General features: G+C 46.6%; 3 protein-coding genes and 1 non-coding gene across 5 annotated transcripts; 1 reads left to right on the top strand and 3 right to left on the bottom strand.

Moving 5' to 3' along the window:
- Positions 1 to 392: 392 nt before the first annotated feature.
- TRNAV-CAC lies at positions 393 to 466 on the top strand. Its single transcript has one exon. It is a non-coding gene; the product is annotated as a tRNA-Val (tRNA).
- Positions 467 to 1,919: 1,453 nt separating this feature from the next.
- On the bottom strand, positions 1,920 to 5,708 carry LOC119349467 (probable sodium/metabolite cotransporter BASS1, chloroplastic). The gene is made up of 8 exons (XM_037617503.1): positions 5,207 to 5,708; positions 4,960 to 5,048; positions 4,533 to 4,626; positions 4,420 to 4,453; positions 2,947 to 3,001; positions 2,790 to 2,873; positions 2,428 to 2,715; positions 1,920 to 2,206 (listed from the first exon to the last, which is right to left on the bottom strand). Exons 1-8 carry the CDS (start codon positions 5,592 to 5,594, stop codon positions 2,051 to 2,053), a joined length of 1,188 nt encoding a protein of 395 aa, XP_037473400.1. The 5' UTR covers positions 5,595 to 5,708; the 3' UTR covers positions 1,920 to 2,050.
- Positions 5,709 to 7,620: 1,912 nt separating this feature from the next.
- On the bottom strand, positions 7,621 to 10,082 carry LOC119349468 (60S ribosomal protein L37a-1). 2 transcript variants are annotated; one of them, XM_037617505.1, is made up of 5 exons: positions 9,955 to 10,082; positions 9,127 to 9,166; positions 8,941 to 9,029; positions 8,069 to 8,151; positions 7,621 to 7,973 (listed from the first exon to the last, which is right to left on the bottom strand). In XM_037617505.1, exons 1-5 carry the CDS (start codon positions 9,955 to 9,957, stop codon positions 7,910 to 7,912), a joined length of 279 nt encoding a protein of 92 aa, XP_037473402.1. In that variant the 5' UTR covers positions 9,958 to 10,082; the 3' UTR covers positions 7,621 to 7,909. The 2 variants fall into 2 exon arrangements, with proteins under 2 accessions (XP_037473402.1, XP_037473401.1); XM_037617504.1 differs by lacking the exon at positions 9,955 to 10,082 and having other exon boundaries at positions 9,127 to 9,178.
- Positions 10,083 to 11,545: 1,463 nt separating this feature from the next.
- Positions 11,546 to 12,921, bottom strand: LOC119350827. Its single transcript, XM_037618473.1, has 3 exons — positions 12,773 to 12,921; positions 12,015 to 12,215; positions 11,546 to 11,921 (listed from the first exon to the last, which is right to left on the bottom strand). Exons 1-3 carry the CDS (start codon positions 12,919 to 12,921, stop codon positions 11,846 to 11,848), a joined length of 426 nt encoding a protein of 141 aa, XP_037474370.1. The 3' UTR covers positions 11,546 to 11,845.
- Between the last annotated feature and the right edge of the window lie 12,222 nt (positions 12,922 to 25,143).

The raw sequence follows: 25,143 nt of genomic DNA, 5'->3' as shown, positions 1-25,143 counted from the left end.
ACATTTTTTAAAATTTAAACATTTTAAAATTCTAAACATTTTAAACAAAAATTTAAATTCTGATTTTTTTTTTGAAAATTTGAACAAAATTTGAAATTCTGAATATTTTTTAAAAATTTAAACAAAATTTAAAATTTTAAATGGCCAGGGCCAGCATGGCTGCCTCCATGCACCCTGTGTGTGGTGAGAGATGAGATGGATGAGGGCCCTTTTATGCATCAGATAAGAATAGCTCAAGTGAAGCCATGCATTCTACCAAACAAACAAAAGTGGGTTCGATTGAAAACTTTACCCTACCGAACACACGCTTAGAAACAGATCGTCTGAGTGGTTGCACCAGATTGTATATCTTAAAAGGATATATAAACGAGATCGACATTGAGTAGCATCATGTCTGGGTGGTGTAGTTGGTTATCACGTTAGTCTCACACACTAAAGGTCCCCAGTTCGAACCTGGGCTTAGACATACATCTTTTTTTTTTTACTTTTAATAGATACGTTGCACAGAAAGGTCATTTGCAACTCAAAATTTCTCCTTCACATGTCTTCATTTATTATCTTACCAAAAATATACTGAGCGTAACACCTTCAGACCAACTTGCCCATGACCATGAGAGCACAATAAAACCATTACGATCGGCCACCGATCTCGCTCGCGAACGTCGGTCTTGGGTCTTGGGTTGCTTGTCCTTTATTCACATTGTACCTGACTGCGCTCCGTGCTCTCATCGCTGACGATAAGGAGTTTATTGCTTGGTTTACGTAAGCGTGAGCAAAATAGGTGTCTGTCTGTGTGTGTGTGCAGGGACGGATTAAGGGGGGGACGAGGGGGGGCGAGACCCCCTCCAACGGTCGTGTCATCCCTTGATGGCGTTCTGTTAGTCGCTAATTTTTTTGATTCCGTAGCTGTACGTAACGTGCTTTGCCCCCCCTATGGGCTTCAGCCCTTTGCAATTAACGTGAAGCATCAGCATCTCAGCCCATGTACTGATGTACAGCCCAATGTATTTGCTAAATGCACAAAATGAAGGAAAATGCCAGCGGCCAACCCATCATGGAGGACGCCCAGCCACGACTTGGGAGTTGGACTACGCACGCAGTCTCGCACATATCGCTTAGACCCTAACCTCTTCGTTCCAAGCCGCTCCTGTGATCAGATCTCTCCATCGCGCCTCCAATCTCCATAGAGACGGGGCGAAGGGAAGGGGAAGCTGGGACAGGCAGGCACCGATCCACGAACATGTTTCCGCCTTGCCGGCAGACCGGACGCAATGAAGAGCTGCAAGTCTAGGGCAGTCCCGGGATGTGAAAACTGGCACCGAATCGACAAGATTGCAACCAAAAATTGATCGCCGCCGCGATGTGTGGCTATAAGCCTGCGCCCTACGACCCCGCGACGATCGACCGACCAAGGATATTGTGCGGTTAGTCTTCTTCGCTGATGTGTATTGTTAAACGTTTTTCTAGATTACATTTTACAAAGTTTCTGCGTTTAGATGGAGTTAGCTTATGTGCGTAGCAATTTTGTTTTACCATCACAAGGCCTGAAGAACTAATCGATGATAAACTTTTGAATTAATGAATAGGGAAATAATTTATCCATTCTACAATGGAACTGGTTTTACAACCTGAATCTGGCCGTATGATTGTAAGTTCCTATTGCTGTCAACTAGTAGCTAGTCAAAAAATAGCACCAATTCTAGTCCAGCAAATGAGCACACCTGATCTAGGTCACGGTAAAGCAAATGAGTTAAAGGTTGAAGATGCAAGGCTAAGGCTTGGGATAACCACATGGTATGGTATGTCTATTTTTCTGCTTGTTGTCTTTCGCCCCCCCTATGTCTAAATTCTGGCTCCGTCCCTGTGTGTGTGTGCACATGTGTTAGCAAATTATGCATGGCCGTTTGGGAAGTGAAAGCTGGCAGAGAAATGAAGAAGACTCAGGCACGCTCCTGGCTTGTTTTCACGGTCAAATATTTCTCTCACAAGCACAAATAGTTCCGAACGACTCGAGTCCCGCAACTACTGAAGTATCTATCTGTCTGACCCATCATGCCCCCTGCTTGTCATTCGGGGGCATGGACCTCCACACCCCGGCCAAGAGGCTACCATACACCGAGTGGCAGATGCTCGAGACCGCGCACGGAACCGCCGTGAGAGGGCTGCCGAAGTGCTTGCCCGCGAGAACCACACCCAGCACCGAGTTCTGCGTCCACAAGAAATTCAGTATTATACAAACACTGAAACTTCTACAAGGAAAAGATAATAACTACTTACTACACAGAATGAAACTGCACAGGAGAAAAGAGTGAAGCATCGATTGCATGCTTCCTTGGTTGCATTGATAATAAAATAAATGGAATGTGGGGTATCTGGGCCACACCCTATGGTAAAAACCTGTTTACAAAACGTGCAGCAGAAAATTACCTGCATGCCAACCTCGATCGAGATTGTTCGTGATGAAGCGATATCGATGCCGAGCATCCTTGAAAGCACATAGCCAAAGAAGAAGCCACATCCATGCAGGCAGATAACCGATAGCACCACTTGTAGGCCAGATGCTAGGATGGCCGAAGCATTCTGTGCAATTGCATTGCCGCATAGAACAGCCACTGTTGCCACAGCAATGAACGGCATCAAGGGAGAAACCAGCTCAACCAAACGGCCCATGTACTGATTAAGCAGAGCACCCAAGAGAACGGGCGCTAGGACAACCTGCATTCAGATAATATCAACCTTAGCCAGACCTAAAGGAACTTGAACAGTTATTATACAGAAACTGTCAGCACCTGAGATGTCGACACAAACAGTCCCATAGGGTCTACTGCGACGTATTGCCCGGCCAGTTTTGATGTCAAGAGAGGAGTCATGAACTGCATTATGAGAAGAAAAAAAAGGTTATTTGGCTCCGCTGGAATATAGTAATTGGTGTAAGTGAGTCATTACCGCTGCAGCAAAAGTGCTTGCTGCTGTCATCAGCACTGAAAGAGCAACATTTGCCCTGCAACACAAGGATGCAAATTAGTCTACATTCTGATGCTAATAAAAATAAGATATAAAATTGGATTCTCTTTAATATTTATACATGTAGTTAGCAATGCATATAGTTTCAGATCCACTTTCATAACAGACAGGGATCTCCACTGAAGAATTAGAGATATTTGCTAAGATAAAAAAATAATAGTCAATGAGAAAACAATTTGTTCTGTTGATACTTCTGCATCAGTAAGTATTCAGTTCAACCACGTTATTAGGATGCTTGGGATAAATTAATAATAACGGTATATTGTGATGCACTAAATGTGTCACTTGACCATTCATTACTGACCAGTAAAAGTAGCTTTTAAGTTCTAAAGAAATCAAAGATAAAACCAGGCACAAGCATATGGCCATATGGAACCTGACCCTGTTTCCACCTTAATGTGCAGTTTTAACAAAAAAAAACTACAGTGTAAATTGATATGTAAACTTAATCAGTAATCTTGCATAATGCCCACTCTCACATGACTAAATATGAACAGGATGTCAGGATCAGGTGGTTTCGTTTTCATTTCAGCAAACTGTTTAATGGTCCTAGTCGGTTGGACCACTATAGGTGGGAAAGGCTTGTTAAGTGGTGCGGACTCCTATTGGCGAAAGCACTATAAGAGTGCAGAGACAAAGACATGCTGATTTGGCGGATGAACAGAGATCTGGTGGCTGAGTCGGTTACTTGTCAAGTACTCCCTCCGTTCCAAAATAGATGACTCAACTTTGTACTAACTTTTTTAAAGTTAGTAGTACAAAGTTGAGTCATCTATTTTGGAACGGAGGGAGTACCAGTCTAGTATCAGTCTGAGTTGGAGATGGGATACTGATTTCAAAGCTTGAATTGTATTTTGTTTAGCAGTCCAGAAGGAAGCCAGCTCAGCCAGCAGATCAAGGAGGAGTAAGTAGGTTATATCACACAAGTTAGAGGAGACCTAGTAAGGCTTATGTTGGCTGGTTCTCAAGTAGAAGTAGGTTGACTCAGGCTCTATAAAATGAACAGTGTGTGACCTCATACGTTCCCTACCTGTGCTTCACTTCTACCCTTTAGTGCTGTCTAATCCTCAACTCTTCACAGACTACACTTCTTCAGTAACAGTTTTGTAGTCGAAGCCGACTAAAACATTACTAGTAGACTTCAGACAATTCCTTCACAAAAAGGGATTAATGATTTTAGTCACATGTAACCAACTTCTGCCAGCAGTCAACACTAGACAGGCCAGCTTGAAAATTTGGTTATTCAACAATCTTGAGAAGAAATAACTCTCAGGAATCCCTATATATAAAACTATATGAACAGACTCAGAACAAATTAGTTTCAATTAGAGGCCCAGAACTTTGTTCCAGTACGATCGTGACTGTATGCAGGTTGTTACATTCTCTTGTCCTTACCTTGCTAAGTAGGTAACAATGTTGCTCGCTGTGCCTGCAGAGAGTAGCTTCCTTTCAGTTTAACCAGTTGAGAATCTATAATAAAAATAAAGAAAGGGAAAATGCAAGCATACCTCCAGGGCAACAGGAAACCAAAATCAGTCCAGCAGCATAATGGGATGGCAGGTTCAATAACTTGCTGATGAGATATCCGGACAGTGGCATCACCTGTACATAAATCACCCACTTTGAATTTTTGGAGCAAATAGAATAGCCGTAAACCGCGAATGCTTAAATAACAATCCATAGGTAAAATTATGGAGATCATGGGGCTTTCTTTTCTTTTTCTGCCTGAGAGATGGTGAAGTATACATGCAATGCACCATCCAGTCCAACATTTCAGTTAAGAAACTTTTATGGTTCACCTAATGGACAACATTTCACCCGGATAAAAAAATATTCCTAAGCGATTTGCAGCAGAACAGACATGGAAAAGTGAAAGTATGGCTACAAGGATTATTGCATCATCAAAAGAAACACCAAAGAAGTTGGAGCACTAACAGTGTATTGAAGTAGAAACCCAGCAGCCAACTCCTTGGGCATCAGCAGCGCGGTTCTCAGGTCATCAAGCGTCAATGTCATTCCCATTCCTGTATAAAGGGATCACAACCATGTTTCGATCATAAAAATTCAGCCATCGAGACGCCTCTGAAAGTCTGAATCACTGCATCTCAACTAACATGTACGGGCAAAAGACAAGGAAGGAACGGAGAAGCAGGGGACGGAGCCATGGACGGAGGGCACGGACCGAGCATGGTGAAGGACAGGCCGACCATCTGGGCGGTGGGGGTGACCCAGAGGAAGCTCGCCGGCCGCCACAGCGCGAGCGCGCAGGCCGACGCGACCCACAGCGGGAACCCGAGCGACAGCGCCTCCCCGACGCGCACCAGCGCGGCCCGCGCGCCGCCGGGTACCTGAGAGGGCGCCGGCGCCGGATCTCTCGCCGCCGCATGGCACCTGCTCGACGGAATGCCGCGGAGGGGGCGGAGCGAGGGGGCCGCGCTGATGCGGAGGCGGGGAGTGGAGGGAGGGGGTCTGGTGAGGTGTGTGTGCGGGGTGGCGAGGCGGAGGCGGTGGTGGGGGAGGGATGCGGCGGCGGCGGTGCGAGCGAGTGGTGGCCGCCGGAGGAGAGCCATGGTGGCCGAGTGGAGTGGAGTGGGGCGATGGCTCCGGCGAGTAGTGTAGTCTGACCAGGACGATGACTGAATCAGGAGGATGGGAGTTGGGAAGTGGAGCCGTTGAGTTGTTTTTTTTTTTCCCTGGCGCTACTCTATTACAGCATATGGGGCTATATAAAAAGACAAAGTCAGCAACTTTCTTACTCAAAATCAAAATCATGGTTTTCTTAGGGAAAAATCATCAACTTTTTTAGTGATCAACATGTGCTAAAAAAATCGTGTTTTTGTTCTTTTGTTCAGCCAAAACATATTTCATCATGAAAAATTGCAGACATGAAACATACATCTCTATGCATGTGTGTATTATTTTCAGCATATGCTTAAAAGGTTAGTTTTTTAACCTCTCAAAATTCCAGGCTCCATGGAGCCCGAGCTCGATCAGCAATCTCCGCGAAACTAGTACTAATAAGATTAAATAACCAACGACACACACATAAAGATTGAAGAGTACCTCAGGGAAGAGAGGAGGGAGTAGTTCTGGTGAGGTGTCTGTGCGGGGTGGCGAGGTGGGGTGGTGGTGGGGGAGGGATGCGCTCCTGCTCTCCGTGTACTCATCTAGGGTTTCCCTGCCTCTCGCCGGCGCCGCCGCCGGTACGCCTCTTCTTCTATGATTCTTGGACCATGGAGGTGCGGATCCCGGTCTTTACCGGCAGGAGGGCACCGTTTTTAGATGCATTTCTGAGGTTTTATAGGGTTTGTGTCATGCTCAAGAAGACGAGATGGGGGCAGCTTCTTGAAGATGGAATAAGGTCCTCCCCGTCTAGCCCCCGTCCTGGTGATGTTTCAAGCATTGTCGGAAGGCGTGTGGAGGTTTGTCTTTGACGGATCTCGTGGGATCCGGTCGGCGTTTGTCTTCGATGGATCCGACTGAATTCGGTCTTCGTTCATCTATGTCTTTTTGACTGCAGGTTGGTTCCTTCCGATCTACGCGTCTCTTCATCGGCGGCGGTTACTATTCTGGTGCGCTGATCCTATGAGGGCTTAGCACGACGACTTTTCAACTGTCTACTACAACAATGTTTGCCTAACTCCGACAAGGGAGAGGCGATGATGGCGGCACGCCTTCGGTTCACTCCAGTGATTGTAGTCGTCGCTAGGTGGTCTACGGACCTGGATGTAAATTTTGCTTCTCATGTTCTATGTACTACCTTGATAGTTGATGAATAGACCGAAAGTTTTCTCGCAAAAAATATGAATCCAACAATATAAATTTGTGATATACAAAATCTACGGTCAAAGTTGGGCATAAAATACAAAGGGGACCAATAAACCCAGACTTTCGGCCACGTTTATCAAACAACACGATACCTACGGCCACGTTTGCTGCAGGAATTGGTTGCAGTATATTGATGTCATTATACTAATATTGAAATTTAAACATGAGAACTAGAACTAAAAATATGTGGATATACATATGAAATCAAACATGATCTACTATAGTTAATTTGCAATCAAAAAGGAACATGAACATGAGTAACATTGTGTTCATTCGCAAATATATGCCACATAACTGAATGGCCACTAGTCCTCCTAAAACTTAATTTGCTTCCTTCGTGAGCTAATTTAGCTGCTTTCGTAAGCCCATGACACTCCTTTCCAAAAGGGCGAAGCACCAGCAGATAAACAAGTCACGACCATGGGTCTTGTACTTAAAAATCAATGATCTTTCTCCAAAGTTTATCCACATCAGCAAAGTATGTTTTCATCAAAGATTCAGATCAGCTATAACTTGGTGATACGTACTGGGTAATTGTATCAGAAGGTTAATACTTGTCCCAGAAGCAATGTGAATGTGAAATCTGGGAGTTTACGAGAGTAATGGCTCAGTCATGGTACTTCATGACAAAGCAAATTTGTACAGTTAGGCAGCATTGGACAAGCACTAACTTTAACTCAAGAGCCAGGAACTATGCGAGGGCAATCCTGACGGTCAAGTCAAGTAAATTTTCTGTTCGAAACATGTTCAATTTATATGAACAACAGCTAAAGTCAATGCAAATAGAAGCACAAATGCACAGGCGGCCCCGCTAGTTCTTCTAAGAACAGATGACAATAGCATTAAGATTCAAGAACCAACGACACACACAACGAATACCCTTAGACAATCAACTAAGCACGATAAACGAGATACACATTGTAACGTAGCTGGATACATTCAGAACCCCAACAAGCCGATAAATAACATTGTATGTTGTCAATTTAGGCTATATTGCGTCGAATGAGTCTCGTCTGAACTACAAAATCCAGAGGCTCCTTTGTCAGATTGACCGCGATCAAGCTTCAGTCTGCTCCCTCAGGCGACGGATCGTGCTCCTGACAGTGACCGCACTGGCGGTGCTGGAAATGCAGAACAACAAAATGAGCACATATGGTGGAGCAGGACAATGAGCTATTTGGAAAATATACAGTGTGTAATTGGCATCAGCACGTACTTCATGGTATAGGCACCACCGGCCTTAACCTTCCCGCAGTCCTTGCATCCCCAGATTCCGACTGCTTTCCTCTTCACGGCAAACTGTGAATCAAGAACGTGATGAGATAAAATAAACATTGAATCAAACAGGGAGACTAACAAGTTATCACTATTGACCTATCTATTGAGTTATCAATGCTATCATCATTTCCATAGGGCTGGAATTGTGTAAAGTGACTAGAATAAAGAGCTGGTGGGCACTGTTCCATATCTAGAAGGCTACAATTGTTAAAAGAAGCAATAAGCATTAAATTTATGGGGTTACAAAATCCATATGCATGTCCAATGACAATGCAAAGGACTGCAACAGCCTGAAATAACAATTCTTTATATTCTGCCAATCAGCAATTTGGTAATATTAAACTAAATCATTTGAGAGCTATAAATGTTCATCATACAAAACAATCAAAAGCTGTCGTTCTTTGTTCCCTATCTAGAAGGCTACAGTGGTTAAAAGACACAACAGGAAGTAAACTCAAACAACTCGTGATAAAGGGTTGCAACAGCCTACAATATAAATTCTTTATGTTTTGCCAATCAGTAATTCAGTATATTAAAACTAAGTAGTTATCCTCTAACTTTATGTTTTGCCAATCAGCAATCCAGCTTAAAAACTTAGTTATCCTTTAAACCATCACCATGCAGCAAATAACCTATACCATTATGCTGCTTTTTTTTACTCACAGAAAGATAAGATGCGAATTTCAATCTAGCCAAATGCCAAAAACACTTGTCATACAACATAGATGCACAGTTCAACCACCAGCTGACAGTTTAGCATTCTATAATCAACGCAAGTACTGTAATCGATAAAACCATTGACAGATTTACCTTGCCACAGAACTCACAGAAGTACTTGGAGTGCTGGGAGACCTCCATCTTCTTGATCTGCTTACGCAGACTGGCACCGTACCTTGTACCTACACAACATTGACATAACTAGGACACATGAGCACAACAGTTAGATAGATCCATGAGATCGTTGAACAATGAACTGGGCAGCTGCAATGTTTTTACCATATTTGCCAACGATTCCAGCCTTCTTGGTGCGCTTCGTCTGTACATACATCAGAAACATAAGAAATTAAAACATTTTTCCACAAGTATAGCAGAAATTTCACATATGGAGTTGATACAGGCAAAACAGCAATGTATGACCAGTCATACATAAAACATCAGGATAGTATTATCAGTAGTATGACAAGCATGATGTAGATCATCGCAAATTAGCAATGTATGTCATAGAATGCACCCAATAGTGAGTAAGGAACTAGTGCTGCCCAAGGCCTCATGCTAACCAATCAAGCTTTGGAGAAATGAAGGTTGAAGCTCAGATTTATAGTGGTAAATATTGTAGCAAACGGTGGAAGTTGCATACATACTCGTAGATAACTGTAACAAATCAAGGATAGCATCAAGGTTTCATACTTCCATTTTATGGCAATTATTACTCCACCACTGATCATAACATATTAGTAAAACCGGTCCCATAAGTGGAAAAACTAACTGCAGCAACATCTTAACATCCTCTTCGACCACGCAATAATAATACAGTATGATTCGAGCTAGCTGCAAATCGAACAGGAAAAGGGCAGCCGGCAAATTCGCTCCAGATCTGACAGATGTTACGGCTCCAAGGATGATTTCTCAGCGGTACAGACCAAAACCACGAAAAAACTAGTAATTTCGAATCCTTGTTTCTAGATCCCCGTGTAAAAGCTACTCGCACAACCGTAAACCTAGATGATTCCCACACCCCACACACGCAGGCACGAAGGCTGAAACTCGGCATCCAGAGGAGCACGGATCAGAGCCGCCGTAGATAGGAGTGAGGGGAGAGCGTACCATCTCGTCGGCGAGGAGGAGGCGTCCGCAACAACGGGCGGCGGCGGCGGCGGCAAAGAGGGCAGGGAGGCGGCGGCGCGGGCGAGAGGTCTCGGAATGGAGGCGGCGTGGTAGGTCTTATACGTGTGTGAACACGGATGGGCCTCGTTGCTGCGCCGGTGGGCTGGGCTAAGGCTTATCATTCCTACTTTTAGCCCATAAAGCTAGGTGTAACTCCTAAAAAAAGCGAGGTGTAGCCCAACTGGGCTATGGGCCAGATGAGAGTTTAGAAACACCAAAATTCAATTATTATTTTTCTTTCCTTTTTCCCAGAAATAAAGAAACGTTCATCATGATTTTTTTAAATGAGAGGTAAGGCTCCTCACTTCTAAATAAACCTTTTCTTGCGGGAACACTTCGGAAGAGACATAGAAAACAGTGCGTCTAGACAACTCAAGGAGTTAGCGAAGTTCTTTTTTCTAGCAGTAGTAGCTCTGAGAATCCCGCGGGTCATGAACTTGCAAAGTAAGTTCGAGTCAATGATCGGACAACGTAATGGATCAACGCTTGTCCGATTGACTTTGTTCATGTAAACGCAATGTGTTTAGAGAGGAACTCAGAACTTAGAAAATTAAATCTATTTCCTTATGCATCGACCGGTGTTGTAGAGGGCGGACATTTACTATGCATCCCTCCTACAAAAATAAGCAATGATGCTTAAAAAACGAGTTATTTTACTGAGCATTGTGTACTTTCCTAGCATGTTTTGAGCCTCTGGATATGTACCAGCAATTTTAGTAGGGGTAGTACCTACATGTGGCTAAGAAAAGGTCGATTATACACTAATGAGAGTGATCGATAGGGAGCATTGGCGTAGTTTCTATGCGAGTGTGCATGCTGCCCACCAGCGTTTGAGTCCAAGATTCCGCTCTGTGTGCTTAGTTGCTTCTTCTATAAACATATCCGGGCAAGGGCTAGTCCTGGCTGGTCTTATATTTTTTGAAAAGTCACCGGACCATGATGTGCCATAATGTTAGTGTTGGTGTAAAGAACCTCAACTTTAGAAGGAATCTTAATGCAGGTAGAGGTCGGAGGGGATGGCGGTTTATTTTCTTCATGCATGCATAGTAAATTGATTCTTTTGGTGCTCGGAGTGGATTGATTGATTTTCTTGGGTGATCAGGTACATGGCCAGATATATAGCTTGCTTGGGGACTCTTATTGGACTTATATATTTCTTTTTTCAAGAAACACGGTAATGTCGCCTTTCATTGAAAGAATATTCCGCTTCTATGAGACACACACATGTCAAATATGAGGTTTGATCTCTGGTGGGCTGGGGTAGAACAATCCTCCTGACCATTCAACCATAGTTTTCGTTCTTTTATTGGACTTATGCTTCAAGTAAAGGGTCAATTCTTATGTTTTGTAGAATGATACCATGTTGTACGTAAACCGACGCACACCTATTTGAAAAATATGTTTATATTTCATTTCAACAAGAAGTTCATGTTTAGTCAACAAGATCTACCAAATACCATGGTGAAGTGTACCTAAACCTCATACAACAAGATTATATCTCATTTGTTGCTTGCCACTATATCCCTGAAAACTTATGCAATTTCACCTCGTAGCAAAATTGCCCAGCTAGATTTTTTTTTCTTTTGCGGGTCAGCTAGAAGCTGCATGCATCATTTCCTTACGTGGACGCAATATTTGGATTCGGAATGCACATCGCCCTTCTACTAGCGGAGGACATGTAGGAAACATCATCACATGGCAAACAGTTCAGTCTTAATTTACAAGGCTAGCAAAGCTTGGAATACACCATTCAGAGTGACTTCATAATCAATCGCCAACACCAATGCTTCTGGGCATTAGTGTGAAGGGACCTGGAAACCATAGTACACGCTCATTGAGCTGAGGTACGTAAGGCCGCCATAGAAGAGGTATAATTGTTCATTCTTTTCATTCGTCGATACCATGGCCTGCAGATCAGATCAGATGAAGATACGAAAAATTGACGTAAAAAGGGGAAGCAGAGAAACGTAGTAGAGCGTATGTTTGAGATCTGATCATACCACTTGGGGTCACTAGGTTTGGGTTGGACCTGCGCGGAAAGATCAATGGCGAGGTGACTGTTCACTCTGGTACAGTGAGCCGGGTCGAGCTCAGAAATCAGACCGAACAATTCTTCTTTCTTGGTCTGTATTTGTGCGAGGCGGGAACGCACAAGGTGTTCCTTTGATGGCTCTGCCGCACATTTTGTTTGCACCAGGAAGCTGGCCACACAAGATGAGTTTGTTATCATACACATCAAAAGCAAGTATAAATGACCCATGGATGCAGCAAGTGATAGATCTATGAACGCGGATAGAATGTTTCAATTTTCAAAGCAAAAGCAGCAGAGATGATGTACAGTATCCTCACAGCATCAGTGTCATGAGATGTTGCTATTTAGTACTCCCTCCATAAAGAAATATAAGAGCGATTAGATCACTATTTTAGTAATCTAAACACTCGTATATTTCTTTCTTTACAGAGGGAGTATTTACTAGGTAAAAACAATTGATGAATCTATCATCCATTCATCCTCGGATCACGTGGCCGTATACTTGCAAACCAAAGAAGAAGGCTAGTTTTCTTAACTGTTGAGACGAGTCATAGAGCAAGTCAGACATACTACACATTGTTCCTATATTTCCAGAAGATAAGTAGTGCCGCTTTTTTTTTAGTTTGAGTTGATTGTCCCTAAATATGGACATGTCGAGAAAGCATGCATGCATGGGCATGGCCCGGATTGAGTTGATTGGCACGGGAGGTTAATTTCTTAGCATACCACAGTGATGTTTCCGGTTGGCGGCTTGGCCACCGTTTGGAGAAGTCGCCGTTGGGCCACCACTTGCACGATAGCCGGCGTTGAGGCGGACGCCGTGTAGATGGACTGCAGCCGATGGAGAGGGCAGCCACCGAGCCTCCTCGACGCATGTCCAAGGGCCGCCGCCATCGCCGGATTTCGCTTCTTCTTCGATCGGACGTCTCAGCTCCTCCTCCTACACGCTCGATCGCCTCTACCGCCAACAACTAATTGTGTGTCGTCAGAGACCCGTTCCCGCCCTGCTACTTATTTATACGGAAACACTAACGCCCACACGTGTGGGCGTTAGTCAACTCGCCCACACCCCTCGATCGTCGTCCAGTGCCTTTTGCACGAATCTTGGCACGAAAAGGCTGATTTTATGTCCCACGTAGAATAACTCGTGTGTGTGGCGTGTGAGGGAGTTCGCCCGCACGCCGGTTTTCTCTCAGCGGTCAGCGCGAAGTTGCCCGAACGTCCTTTTCTTTCTCGCTCGCCCACCGCTCTCTCTTCTTCACCTTATCCATTTCCCAGTCCCCACACGGCCACACCCCCACGAGCAGGAGCTCAATCCCGAGCGACCCCGGCGCCTCTCCCACACCTCCGGTGGCCGGCGAACGCCGACGAGCGCAGACAGGTTTCTTCCCACCGCCCCGTGCCCCTCCTCTTCTTCCCCTCTACTCGTATCCCCTCTCATCTGTATCTTTGTGCTGACCGGTAGGTGACCGGCGAGATGGGCGGTGGCAGGCATGAGGGGCGGGGAGGGGCGGGTTGGTGGTGAGCACCGGGTGGATCCCCCTTCTCCCATGGCGGCTTGGGTGGCGGTGAGGGAGAGCTGCGTGGTCTTCCCGGCGGTGAGGGGGAGGTCCAGGGGGACCGGATGGCTGAAGCGGAGGAGGCGGGCGCGCGTGTGGCTACTTCTGAGGTTCGAGCTCCGCCGCGCGCCAGTCTATTTGCGTGCTGCCACCGCGCTACTCGCCAACTCCTGCCCTGGGAAAGGCGGGGGCGGGCCGGCGGGTGTCCCTGGTGGGGCTCGGCCTCCGCGGTGGACGCAGGCGCGGGCTGGAGCTACTCGATCCGGTGGGCAAGCGCCACCCCGCGTTCTTTGTCAACATAGGGCTTGCGGTCGTGGGGGGCAATGGCTTGTTCGTCAGGGTGTCGCGGCGGCCCAACAACTACTACAATCATGGCGACATCCGCGTGCTCGATGTGATCTTCAGGAAGGCATGTCTGCTCCATGCTCCTCCGGCACGCGATGCCATGGAGGTTTGATTTTCCCTCTCTCAGTTTGGTGTGTTGTGTGTTCATGCACACGGCAGCAGGGCGATGATTCTTGTTTGATCAATCATCTGCATACAGTTTTGAATCTGATAATGTATAGAATAGATGGATAGTCTTTAGTTTCCATGGGCGGTTTTCGAGCATGCAGGGATGGCAACTTTAGAGTCATGTCAATTTATGATGATGCCATGGTAAATTTCAGATACATGCTAAATTTTACACCCATGGCATTTTAAGTTGATCACATAGGTTAAACATGTGTACCTGTAGTAGTGCCCCAGGTCACAAGGCCTGTTAGTGAACTGGTGTTGTTCTTTACAGAATACATGTGGTTAGATTGGGGTTAGAAATCATGACAATTGTTGTTGGAAATATGCCCTAGAGGCAATAATAAATTAGTTATTACTATATTTCCTTGTTCATGATAATCGTTTATTATCCATGCTATAATTGTATTGATAGGAAACTCAGATACATGTGTGGGTACATAGACAACACCATGTCCCTAATAAGCCTCTAGTTGACTAGCTCGTTGATCAATAGATGGTTACGGTTTCCTGACCATGGACATTGGATGTCGTTGATAACGGGATCACATCATTAGGAGAATGATGTGATGGACAAGACCCAATCCTAAGCCTAGCACAAAGATCGTGTAGTTCGTATGCTAAAGCTTTTATAATGTCGAGTATCATTTCCTTAGACCATGAGATTGTGCAACTCCCGGATACCGTAGGAATGCTTTGGGTGTACCAAACGTCACAACGTAACTGGGTGGCTATAAAGGTGTACTACGGGTATCTCCGAAAGTGTCTGTTGGGTTGGCACGAATCGAGACTGGGATTTGTCACTCCGTATAACGGAGAGGTATCTCTGGGCCCACTCGGTAGGACATCATCATAATGTGCACAATGTGACCAAGGGGTTGATCACGGGATGATGTGTTACGGAACGAGTAAAGAGACTTGCCAGTAACGAGATTGAACAAGGTATCGGCATACCGACGATCGAATCTCGGGCAAGTACAATACCGCTAGACAAAGGGAATTGTATACGGGATTGATCGAATCCTTGACATCGTGGTTCATCCGATGAGATCATCGTGGAACATGTGGGAGCCAACATGGGTATCCAGATCCCGCTGTTGGTTATTGTCCGGAGAACGTCTCGGTCATGTCTGCATGGTTCCCGAACCCGCAGGGTCTACACACTTAAGGTTCGATGACGTTAGGGTTATAAAGGAAGTTTGTATGTGGTTACCGGATGTTGTTCGGAGTGCCGGATGAGATCCCGGACATCACGAGGAGTTCCGGAATGGTCCGGAGGTAAAGATTTATATATGGGAAGTCCTGTTTTGGTCACCGGAAAAGTTTCAGGTTTTATTGATAATGTACCAGGACCACCGGGAGGGTCCCGGGGGTCCACCAAGTGGGGCCACCATCCCCGGAGGGCTACATGGGCCAAGTGTGGGAGGGGACCAGCCCCAGGTGGGCTGGTGCGCCCCCCCACAAGGGCCCAAGGCGCCTAGGGTTTGGGAAGGGGACGCCTCCACTTGACTTGGGGGGGGGCAAGTTTCCCCTCTCCCCCCTTGGCTGCCCCCCTAGATGGGATCTAGGGCTGGCCGCCGCCCCTAGGGGTGGAACCCTAGGTGGGGGCACAGCCCCCCTCTCCCCCTATATATAGTGGAGGCAAAGGGGCAGCCCAACACACGAAGTTCTTCTCCTGTTGGCGCAGCGCTACCTCTCTTTCTCCTCCTCTCCCGCGGTGCTTGGCGAAGCCCTGCAAAATTGCCACGCTCCTCCATCACCACCACGTCATTGTGCTGCTGCTGGACGGAGTCTTCCCCAACCTCTCCCTCTCTCCTTGCTGGATCAAGGCATAGGAGACGTCACCGGGATGTACGTGTGTTGAATGCGGAGGTGCCGTCCGTTCGGCACTAGGATCTTCGGTGATTTGGATCACGACGAGTACGACTCCTTCAACCCCGTTCTCATGAACACTTCCACTTAGCGATCTACAAGGGTATGTAGATGCACTCCCCTCTCTCTCGTTGCTAGTCTCTCCATAGATAGATCTTGGTGACTCATAGGAAAATTTTGAATTTCTGCTACGTTCCCCAACAGTGGCATCAGAGCTAGGTCTATTGCGTAGATTCTATGCACGAGTAGAACACAAAGTAGTTGTGGGCGTTGAATTTGTTCAATATGCTTACCGTTACTAGTCCAATCTTGTTTCGACGGTATTGTGGGATGAAGCGGCCCGGACCGACCTTACACGTACACTTACGTGAGACAGGTTCCACCGACTGACATGCACTTGTTGCATAAGGTGGCTAGCGGGTGCCAGTCTCTCCCACTTTAGTCGGAACGAATTCGATGAAAAGGGTCCTTATGAAGGGTAAATAGCAATTGGCATATCACGTTGTGGTTTTGCGTAGGTAAGAAACGTTCTTGCTAGAAACCCATAGCAGCCACGTAAAACATGCAAACAACAATTAGAGGACGTCTAACTTGTTTTTGCAGGGTATGCTATATGATGTGATATGGTCAAAAGAATGTGATGAATGATATGTGATGTATGAGATTGATCATGTTCTTGTAATAGGAATCACGACTTGCATGTCGATGAGTATGACAACCGGCAGGAGCCATAGGAGTTGTCTTAATTTATTGTATGACCTGCGTGTCATTGAACAAACGCCATGTAATTACTTTACTTTATTGCTAATCGGTAGCCATAGTAGTAGAAGTAATAAGTTGGTGAGACAACTTCATGGAGACACGATGATGGAGATCATGGTGTCATGCCGGTGACGATGATGATCGTGGAGCCCCGAAGATGGAGATCAAAAGGAGCAAAATGATATTGGCCATATCATGTCACTTTTTTGATTGCATGTGATGTTCATCATGTTTATGCATCTTATTTGCTTAGAACGACGGTAGTAAATAAGATGATCCCTCATTAAAATTTCAAGAAAGTGTTCCCCCTAACTGTGCACCGTTGCGAAAGTTCATCATTTCGAAGCACCACGTGATGATCGGGTGTGATAGATTCTAACGTTCACATACAACGGGTGTAAGCCTGATTTACACACGCGAAACACTTAGGTTAACTTGACGAGCCTAGCATGTGCAGACATGGCCTCAGAACACAAGAGACCGAAAGGTCGAGCATGAGTCGTATGGTGGATACGATCAACATGAAGATGTTCACCGATGATGACTAGTCCATCTCACGTGATGATCGGACATGACCTAGTTGACTCGGATCATGTAATCGCTTAGATGACTAGAGGGATGTCTATCTGAGTGGGAGTTCATTAGATGAACTTAATTATCCTGAACATAGTCAAAAGCCCTTTGCAAATTATGTCATAGCTCGTGCTTTAGTTCTACTGTTTTAGATATGTTCCTAGAGAAAATATAGTTGAAAGTTGACAGTAGCAATTATGCGGACAATAGAAGGCTTATGTCCTTAATGCACCGCTCGGTGTGCTGGACCTCGAACATAGTCTGTGGATGTTGCGAACATCTGACATACACGTTTTGATGACTACATGATAGTTCGGTAATGTTAAATGGTTTAGAATTGAGGAACCGAAAACATTTTTGAAATGTCGCAGAACATATGAGATGTTCCAAGAGCTGAAATTAGGGATTTCAGGATCGTGCCCACGTCAAGAGGTATGAGACCTCCGACGATTTTCTTAGCCTGCAAAATAAGGGAGAAAAGCTCAATCGTTGAGCTTGTGCTCAGATTGTCTGAGTGCAACAATCACTTGAATCGAGTGGGAGTTGATCTTCCAGATGCAATAGTGATGTTTCTCCAAAGTCATTGCCACCAAGCTGCTAGAGCTTCGTGATGAACTATAACATATCAGGGATAGATATGATGATCCTTGAGATATTCGCGATGTTTGACACCGCGAAAGTAGAAATCAAGAAGGATCATCAATTATTGATGGTTAGTGAAACCACTAGTTTCAAGAAGGACGAGGGCAAGAAGGGGTACCTCATGAAACAGCAAATCAGCTGCTGCTCTAGTGAAGAAACCCAAGGTTGAACCCAAACCCGAGACTAAGTGCTTCTGTAATAAGGGGAACAACCACTGGAGCAGAATTACCCTAGATACTTGGTAGATGAGAAGGCTGGCAAGGTCGATAGAAATATATTGGATATACATTATGTTAATGTGTACTTTACTAGTACTCCTAGTAGCACCAGGGTATAGATACCGGTTCGGTTGCTAAGTGTTAGTAACTCGAAATAAAAGCTACGGAATAAACGGAGACTAGCTAAAGGTGAGCTGACAATATGTGTTGAAAGTGTTTCCAAGGTTGATGTGATCAAGCATCGCACGCTCCCTCTACCATTGAGATTGGTGTTAAACCTAAATAATTGTTATTTGGTGTTTGCGTTGAGCATAGACATGATTGGATTATGTCTATCGCAATACGGTTATTCATTTAAGGAGAATAATGGTTACTCTGTTTATTTGAATAATACCTTCAATGGTCTTGCACCCAAAAGAATGGTTTATTGAATCTCGATCGTAGTGATACACATTTTTATGCCAAAAGATATAAGATAGCAATGATAGTACCACTTACTTGTGGCACTGCCATGTAAGTCATATTGGTGTAAAACGCATGAAGAAGCTCCATGTTGATGGATCTTTGGACTCACTCATTTTTGAAAAGTTTGAGACATGCGAACCATGTCTATTGGTGTATACGCATGAAGAAACTCCATGCAGATGGGTCGTTTGGACTTGCTTGATTTTAAATCACTTGAGATATGCAAATCATACCACATGGGCAAGATGAATGAAAAGCCTCATTTTCAGTAAGATGGAACAAGATAGCAGCTTGTTGGAAGTAACACATTTTGATGTGTGTAGTCCAATGAGTGTTGAGGCATGCAGTGAATATCGTTATGTTCTTACTTCACAGATGATTCAAATAGATGTTGTATATTTACTTGATGAAACACAAGTCTGAATTATTGAATGGTTCAAGTAATTTCAGAGTGAAGTTGAAGATCATTGTGACAAGAGGATAAAATGTCTATGATATGATCATAGAGATGAGTATCTGAGTTACGAGCTTTGGCACGCAATTAAGACATTGTGGAAATTGTTTCACAATTAATACCGCCTGGAACACCATAGTGTGATGGTGTGTCCGAACATCATAGTTGCACCCTATTGGATATGGTGCGTACCATGATGTCTCTTATCGAATTACCACTATCGTTCATGGGTTAGGCATTAGAGACAACTGCACTCACTTTAATAGGGCACCACGTAATTCCGTTGAGACGACACCGTTTGAACTATGGTTTAGAGAAACCTAAGATGTCGTTTCTTGAAAGTTTGGGGCTGCGACGCTTATGTGAAAAAGTTTCATCGTGATAAGCTCGAACCCAAAACGGATAAATACATCTTCATAGGATACCCAAAATGGTTGGGTATACCTCCTATCTCAGATCCGGAAGCAAGAGTAATTGTTTCTAGAAACGGGTCCTTTCTTGAGGAAAAGTTTCTCTCGAAAGAATTGAGTGGGAGGATGGTGGAGACTTGATGAGGTTATTGAACCATCACTACAACTAGTGTGTAGCAGGGCACGGGAAGTTGTTCCTGTGGCACCTACACCAATTGAAGTGGAAGCTGATGATAGTGATCATGAAACTTCGGATCAAGTCACTACCAAACCTCGTAGGTCGACAAGGACGCGTACTGCTTCAGAGTGGTACGTAATCCTGTCTTGGAGGTCATGTTGTGAGACAACTATGAACGTACGAGCTATGGAGAAGCGATGGTGGGCCCGAATTCCGACAAATGGCTCAAGGCCATAAAATCTGAGAGAGGATCCATGTATGAAAACAAAGTGTAGACTTTGGCAGAACTGCTTGATGGTTGAGGGAGTCCCGGACTAGGGGGTGTCCGGATAGCCGAACTACCATCATCGGCCGGACTCCAAGACTATGAAGATACAAGATTGAAGACTTCGTCCCGTGTCCGGATGGGACTTTCCTTGGCGTGGAAGGCAAGCTTGGCGATATGGATATGTAGATCTCCTACCATTGTAACCGACTTTGTGTAACCCTAGCCCTCTCCGGTGTCTATATAAACCGGATGGCTTTAGTCCATAGGACGAACAACAATCATACCATAGGCTAGCTTCTAGGGTTTAGCCTCCTTGATCTCGTGGTAGATCTACTCTTGTAACCCACATCATCAATATTAATCAAGTAGGACGTAGGGTTTTACCACCATCAAGAGGGCCCGAACCTGGGTAAAAACATCGTGTCCCTCGTCTCCTGTTACCATCCGCCTAGACGCACAGTTCGGACCCCCTACCCGAGATCCGCCGGTTTTGACACCGACATTGGTGCTTTCATTGAGAGTTCCTCTGTGTCGTCACCGATAGGCTCGATGGCTTCTTCGATCATCAACAACGATGCAGTCCAGGGTGAGACCTTCCTCCCCGCACAGATCTTCGTATTCGACGGCTTCGCACTGCGGGCCAATTCGCTTGGCCAGCTGGAGCAGATCGAAGGCTACACCCCTGGCCGTCAGGTCAGATTTGGAAGTTTGAACTTCACGGCTGACATCCGCGGGGACTTGATCCTCGACGGATTCGAGCCACAGCCGAGCGTGCCGTACTGTCACGATGGGCATGATTTAGCTCTGCAGCCGGACAGTACCCTAGAGGCCGCACTCGAACCCGCTCCGATCTTCGACTCGGAGCCGGCCGCGCAGACCAAGGATGGATGGCTAGACACCACCTCAGGGGCTGCAACCTCTACAGCGATAGAGCCGAACACCGATCTTGTCCCCCATGAAGCTCGTGACTCCGAGGTGCCCGACTCCTTGCCGGACTCCGGACCTCCCGCGCCCCCTCTAGTCGAATCCGATTGGGCGCCGATCATGGAGTTCACCGCGGCGGACATCTTTCAATGCTCACCTTTTGGCGACATCTTGAGTTCGCTAAAGCACCTCTCGTTATCAGGAGAGGCCTAGCCGGACTGCGGCTAGGATGGTTGGGATGCGGACGACGAAGAAATTCAGAGCCCACCCACCACCCACTTGGTAGCCACTGTCGACGATCTAACCGACATGCTAGATTGCGACTCTGAGGACATCGACGGTATGGACGACGATGCTGGAGACGACCAAGAACCAGCGCCCACTGGGCACTGGAAAGCCACCTCTTCATACGACATATACATGGTGGATATCCCAAAGGATGGAAACGACGAAGGAATAGCGGAGGATGACCCCTCCAAGAAACAGCCCAAGCGCCGGCGTCAGCGGCGCCGCTCTAAATCCCGCCATAGCAAGAATGAGGATTCCGGCACCGGAGACAATAATACACCGGATAGCGCCGAAGACAACCCACTCCAGCAAGATCCAACACAGGAGGAGGGGGACGCCAGCCCTCATGAGAGAGCGGCCGAAGAAGAGGTAGAGGACTATATGCCTCCCTCCGGAGACGAGGCAATCCTCGACGACGACGAATTCGTTGTGCCTGAGGATCCCGTCGAACAGGAGCGTTTCAAACGCAGGCTTATGGCCACGGCAAACAGCCTCAAGAAAAAGCAGCAGCAGCTTAGAGCTGATCAAGATCTGCTAGCCGACAGATGGACCGAAGTCCTCGCGGCCGAAGAGCATGAACTCGAACGCCCCTCCAAAAGCTACCCCAAACGTAAGCTGCTCCCCCGATTAGAGGTGGAGGCATATGATCCCGCTTCACCAGGAGACAATACGGCTGATCGACCACCCCGTGGTCGCGACAGAGAGGCCTCAAGGCCCTTCACTAGACCCGTACCCCGGCATCGCTCGAAAAGCACAAGGCCACAGGGGAACACTCCGGACCTGTGAGACATATTGGAGGATAAGGAAAGACAATCAAGATCGATCTATGGATCATGTGGGTGCCCCACGATACGTGACGATCACCGTCAGCCCGGACACAGTAAGTCCGGCCGGGCCGAACACAACAGACAAAGCTCTTTTGAGCTCCGTCGCGATATCGCCCAGTAGAGAGGCGCCGCACACCCACTGTGCTTCATAGATGAGGTAATGGATCATTAAATCCCAGAAGGGTTTAAACCCGTCAATATTGAATCTTATGATGGCACAACAGACCCCGCGGTCTGGATCAAGGACTATCTCCTCCATATCCACATGGCCCGCGGAGACGATCTCCACGCCATCAAATATCTCCCACTCAAACTTAAAGGACCAGCCCAGCACTGGCTTAACAGCTTGCCAATAGAGTCAATCGGGAGTTGGGAGGACCTGGAAGCCGCATTCCTCGATAACTTCCAAGGCACGTACGTGCGACCACCAGATGCAGATGACCTAAGCCACATAATTCAGCAGCCAGACGAATCGGCCAGACAATTCTGGACACGGTTCTTAACCAAGAAAAACCAAATCGTCGACTGTCCGGATGCCGAGGCCCTCGCGGCCTTCAAGCATAACATCCACGACGAGTGGCTTGCCCGGCACCTGGGACAGGAAAAGCCGAAATCCATGGCAGCCTTACATCACTCATGACCCGCTTCTGTGCGGGTGAGGACAACTGGCTAGCACGCAGCAACAACCTCAAAAAAAATTCTGGCAGTCCGGATATCAAGGACCGTAGTGGCAGGTCGCGTCGCAACAAAAACAAACGCCGCATTAACGGCGGTAACAGTGAGGATACGGCAGTCAATGCCGGATTCAGAAGCTCTAAACCCAGTCAACGGAAAAAGCCATTCAAAAGAACAACTCAGGGTCCGTCCAATTTGGACCGAATTCTCGACCGCTTGTGCCAGATACATGGCACCCCTGAAAAGCCAGCTAACCACACCAATAGGGACTGTTGGGTGTTCAAGCAGGCAGGCAAGGTAATTGCCGAAAACAGAGACAAGGGGCTACATAGCGACGACGAGGAAGAGACCCGACCGCCGAACAATAGAGGACAGAAGGGTTTCCCCCCACAGGTGCGGATGGTGAACATGATATATGCCACGCACATACCCAAAAGGGAGCGGAAGCGTGCACTCAGAGATGTATACGCGATGGAGCCAGTTGCCCCGAAGTTCAATCCATGGTCCTCTTGCCCGATCACCTTTGACCGAAGGGACCACCCCACCAGCATTCGCCATGGTGGGTTCGCCGCATTGGTTCTAGACCCAATCGTCGATGGATTTCATCTCACCAGAGTCCTGATGGACGGCGGTAGCAGCCTAAACCTGCTTTATCAGGACACGGTGTGCAAAATGGGCATAGACCCCTCAAGGATTAAACCTACCAAGACGACCTTTAAAGGCGTCATACCAGGTGTAGAAGCCAATTGTACAGGCTCAGTTACACTGGAAGTGGTCTTCGGATCCCCGGATAACTTCCGAAGCGAGGAGTTAATCTTCGACATAGTCCCGTTCCGCAGCGGCTATCATGCCTTGCTCGGACGTACCGCGTTCGCAAAGTTCAACGCGGTGCCGCATTATGCATACCTCAAGCTCAAGATGCCAGGCCCTAGAGGAGTCATCACGGTCAACGGAAACACTGAACGCTCCCTCCAAACGGAGGAACATACAGCGGCTCTCGCGGCAGAAGTACAAAGCAGCCTTTTAAGGCAATTCTCGAGTCCGGCTGCCAAGCGGCCGGACACAGCTAAGCGTGCCTGGAGTAACCTACAACACGACCACCTGGCACGTTCCGAGCACGCGTAGCAGTGCGGCCCCAACCCCAGCCCCTGTAAAACATTAAGACAGACCCTTCGCGTACTCCATTACGCTCTGAAGATACCATGTGCATGGGGCAATGGGCTCGACCACGATAAGCCCAGACTGCGGCTCAACCGCACCAGGGGCTCTTAAGTGTGTCGTTTCTTTTTCTTTTCCTTTTCTTTTTTACTTACAGGACTCCGTTCGTCAGAGGCCCTGTCCGGCAGCAGACATGCCGAACCCACGATGCAACAGCCAGGGAAGGAGAAAGGCTACAACGAAAATCCAGGTGGTCTCCATCATGAGCATTAAATCTGTTTTATGCATTATTCCGTAGCCTACCCCTGGAGGGGGACATGTTAAACAGTCCCATCTCTTGCTTACCGCACCACTTGTATCGTCCTGCACTTACAGTAGTTTTTATTGAATAAAGCAATGCAGCACATTTTTGCTTCTAATTGCATTTCTTTCTTACACATATGTTCATCTATGACATGTTGCATCCGTACGTTTTGGTACGGCTAAATACACCAGGGGCTTATGTTTCCCGCGTTATGGTGTGATAAGTCCGAATACTTTCACAAGTGCGGCACCCCGAACTTATAGCATTATATGCATCGGCTCCGAATCATGTTCTTGGGTCAATAGTTGGGTTTGCCCGGCTCCCATGTTTTGGTACCTTACGTTCCGTTTTATCGGCTAAGGTAGCACTGGGAGAACCACTGCGATTGCGCCCCAGTTGAGCTGGGTTAACGCCTCAGTGGAGAAAGCTAAAACTGACCGTCATGATGAGGCGAGAGCTGGTCGCTGTTCGAGAGGTTCTTTGCGAGTCCCTAAAGACTTATGCCGCTTCGAGCGAGGAGCCGGATTCTGTCCGGCCAAGGCGTGGATAGCGCCCCAAATTCGGCCTTCCGAAAACTAGGGGCTTCGCCGAAATTTAAAATTATAGAATTCTATGGCTAAGTGAGAGTGTTCAAGCATTATAAGTCCGGTTGCCTTGTTCGTTGTGTTGAGCGCCTCCCTCGATGGACCCAAATATGGGAACAAGAGTGCCCAAATTTATCCCGAACACCCCAGCACTCGTGGCATGGGGGCTGAAGCCGACGACTTGCCATCTCTCAGATTTGATAAACAGCCGCACAGAAGGTAATATTTTAAATTAACAAGTGTTGCTTCATGCATATGAACTTAGTTTTCAGCGCACAGGATAACAAAACGCGAGTCTACTCAAAAACTTCTTCTTTGGAGCACTCACCCGCAATAATGCGGGCGCCCTTCAGCACACTCTTATAATACATCTCGGGCGTATGATACTCCTTGCCCTCTGGTGGTGGGTCCGTCACAAGCTTC

The sequence above is a fragment of the Triticum dicoccoides genome, chromosome 1B, assembly GCF_002162155.2.
Source record: "Triticum dicoccoides isolate Atlit2015 ecotype Zavitan chromosome 1B, WEW_v2.0, whole genome shotgun sequence".
NCBI classification, from domain to species: Eukaryota; Viridiplantae; Streptophyta; class Magnoliopsida; order Poales; family Poaceae; genus Triticum; species Triticum dicoccoides.
This window is presented reverse-complemented; position numbering and strand designations above follow the sequence as displayed.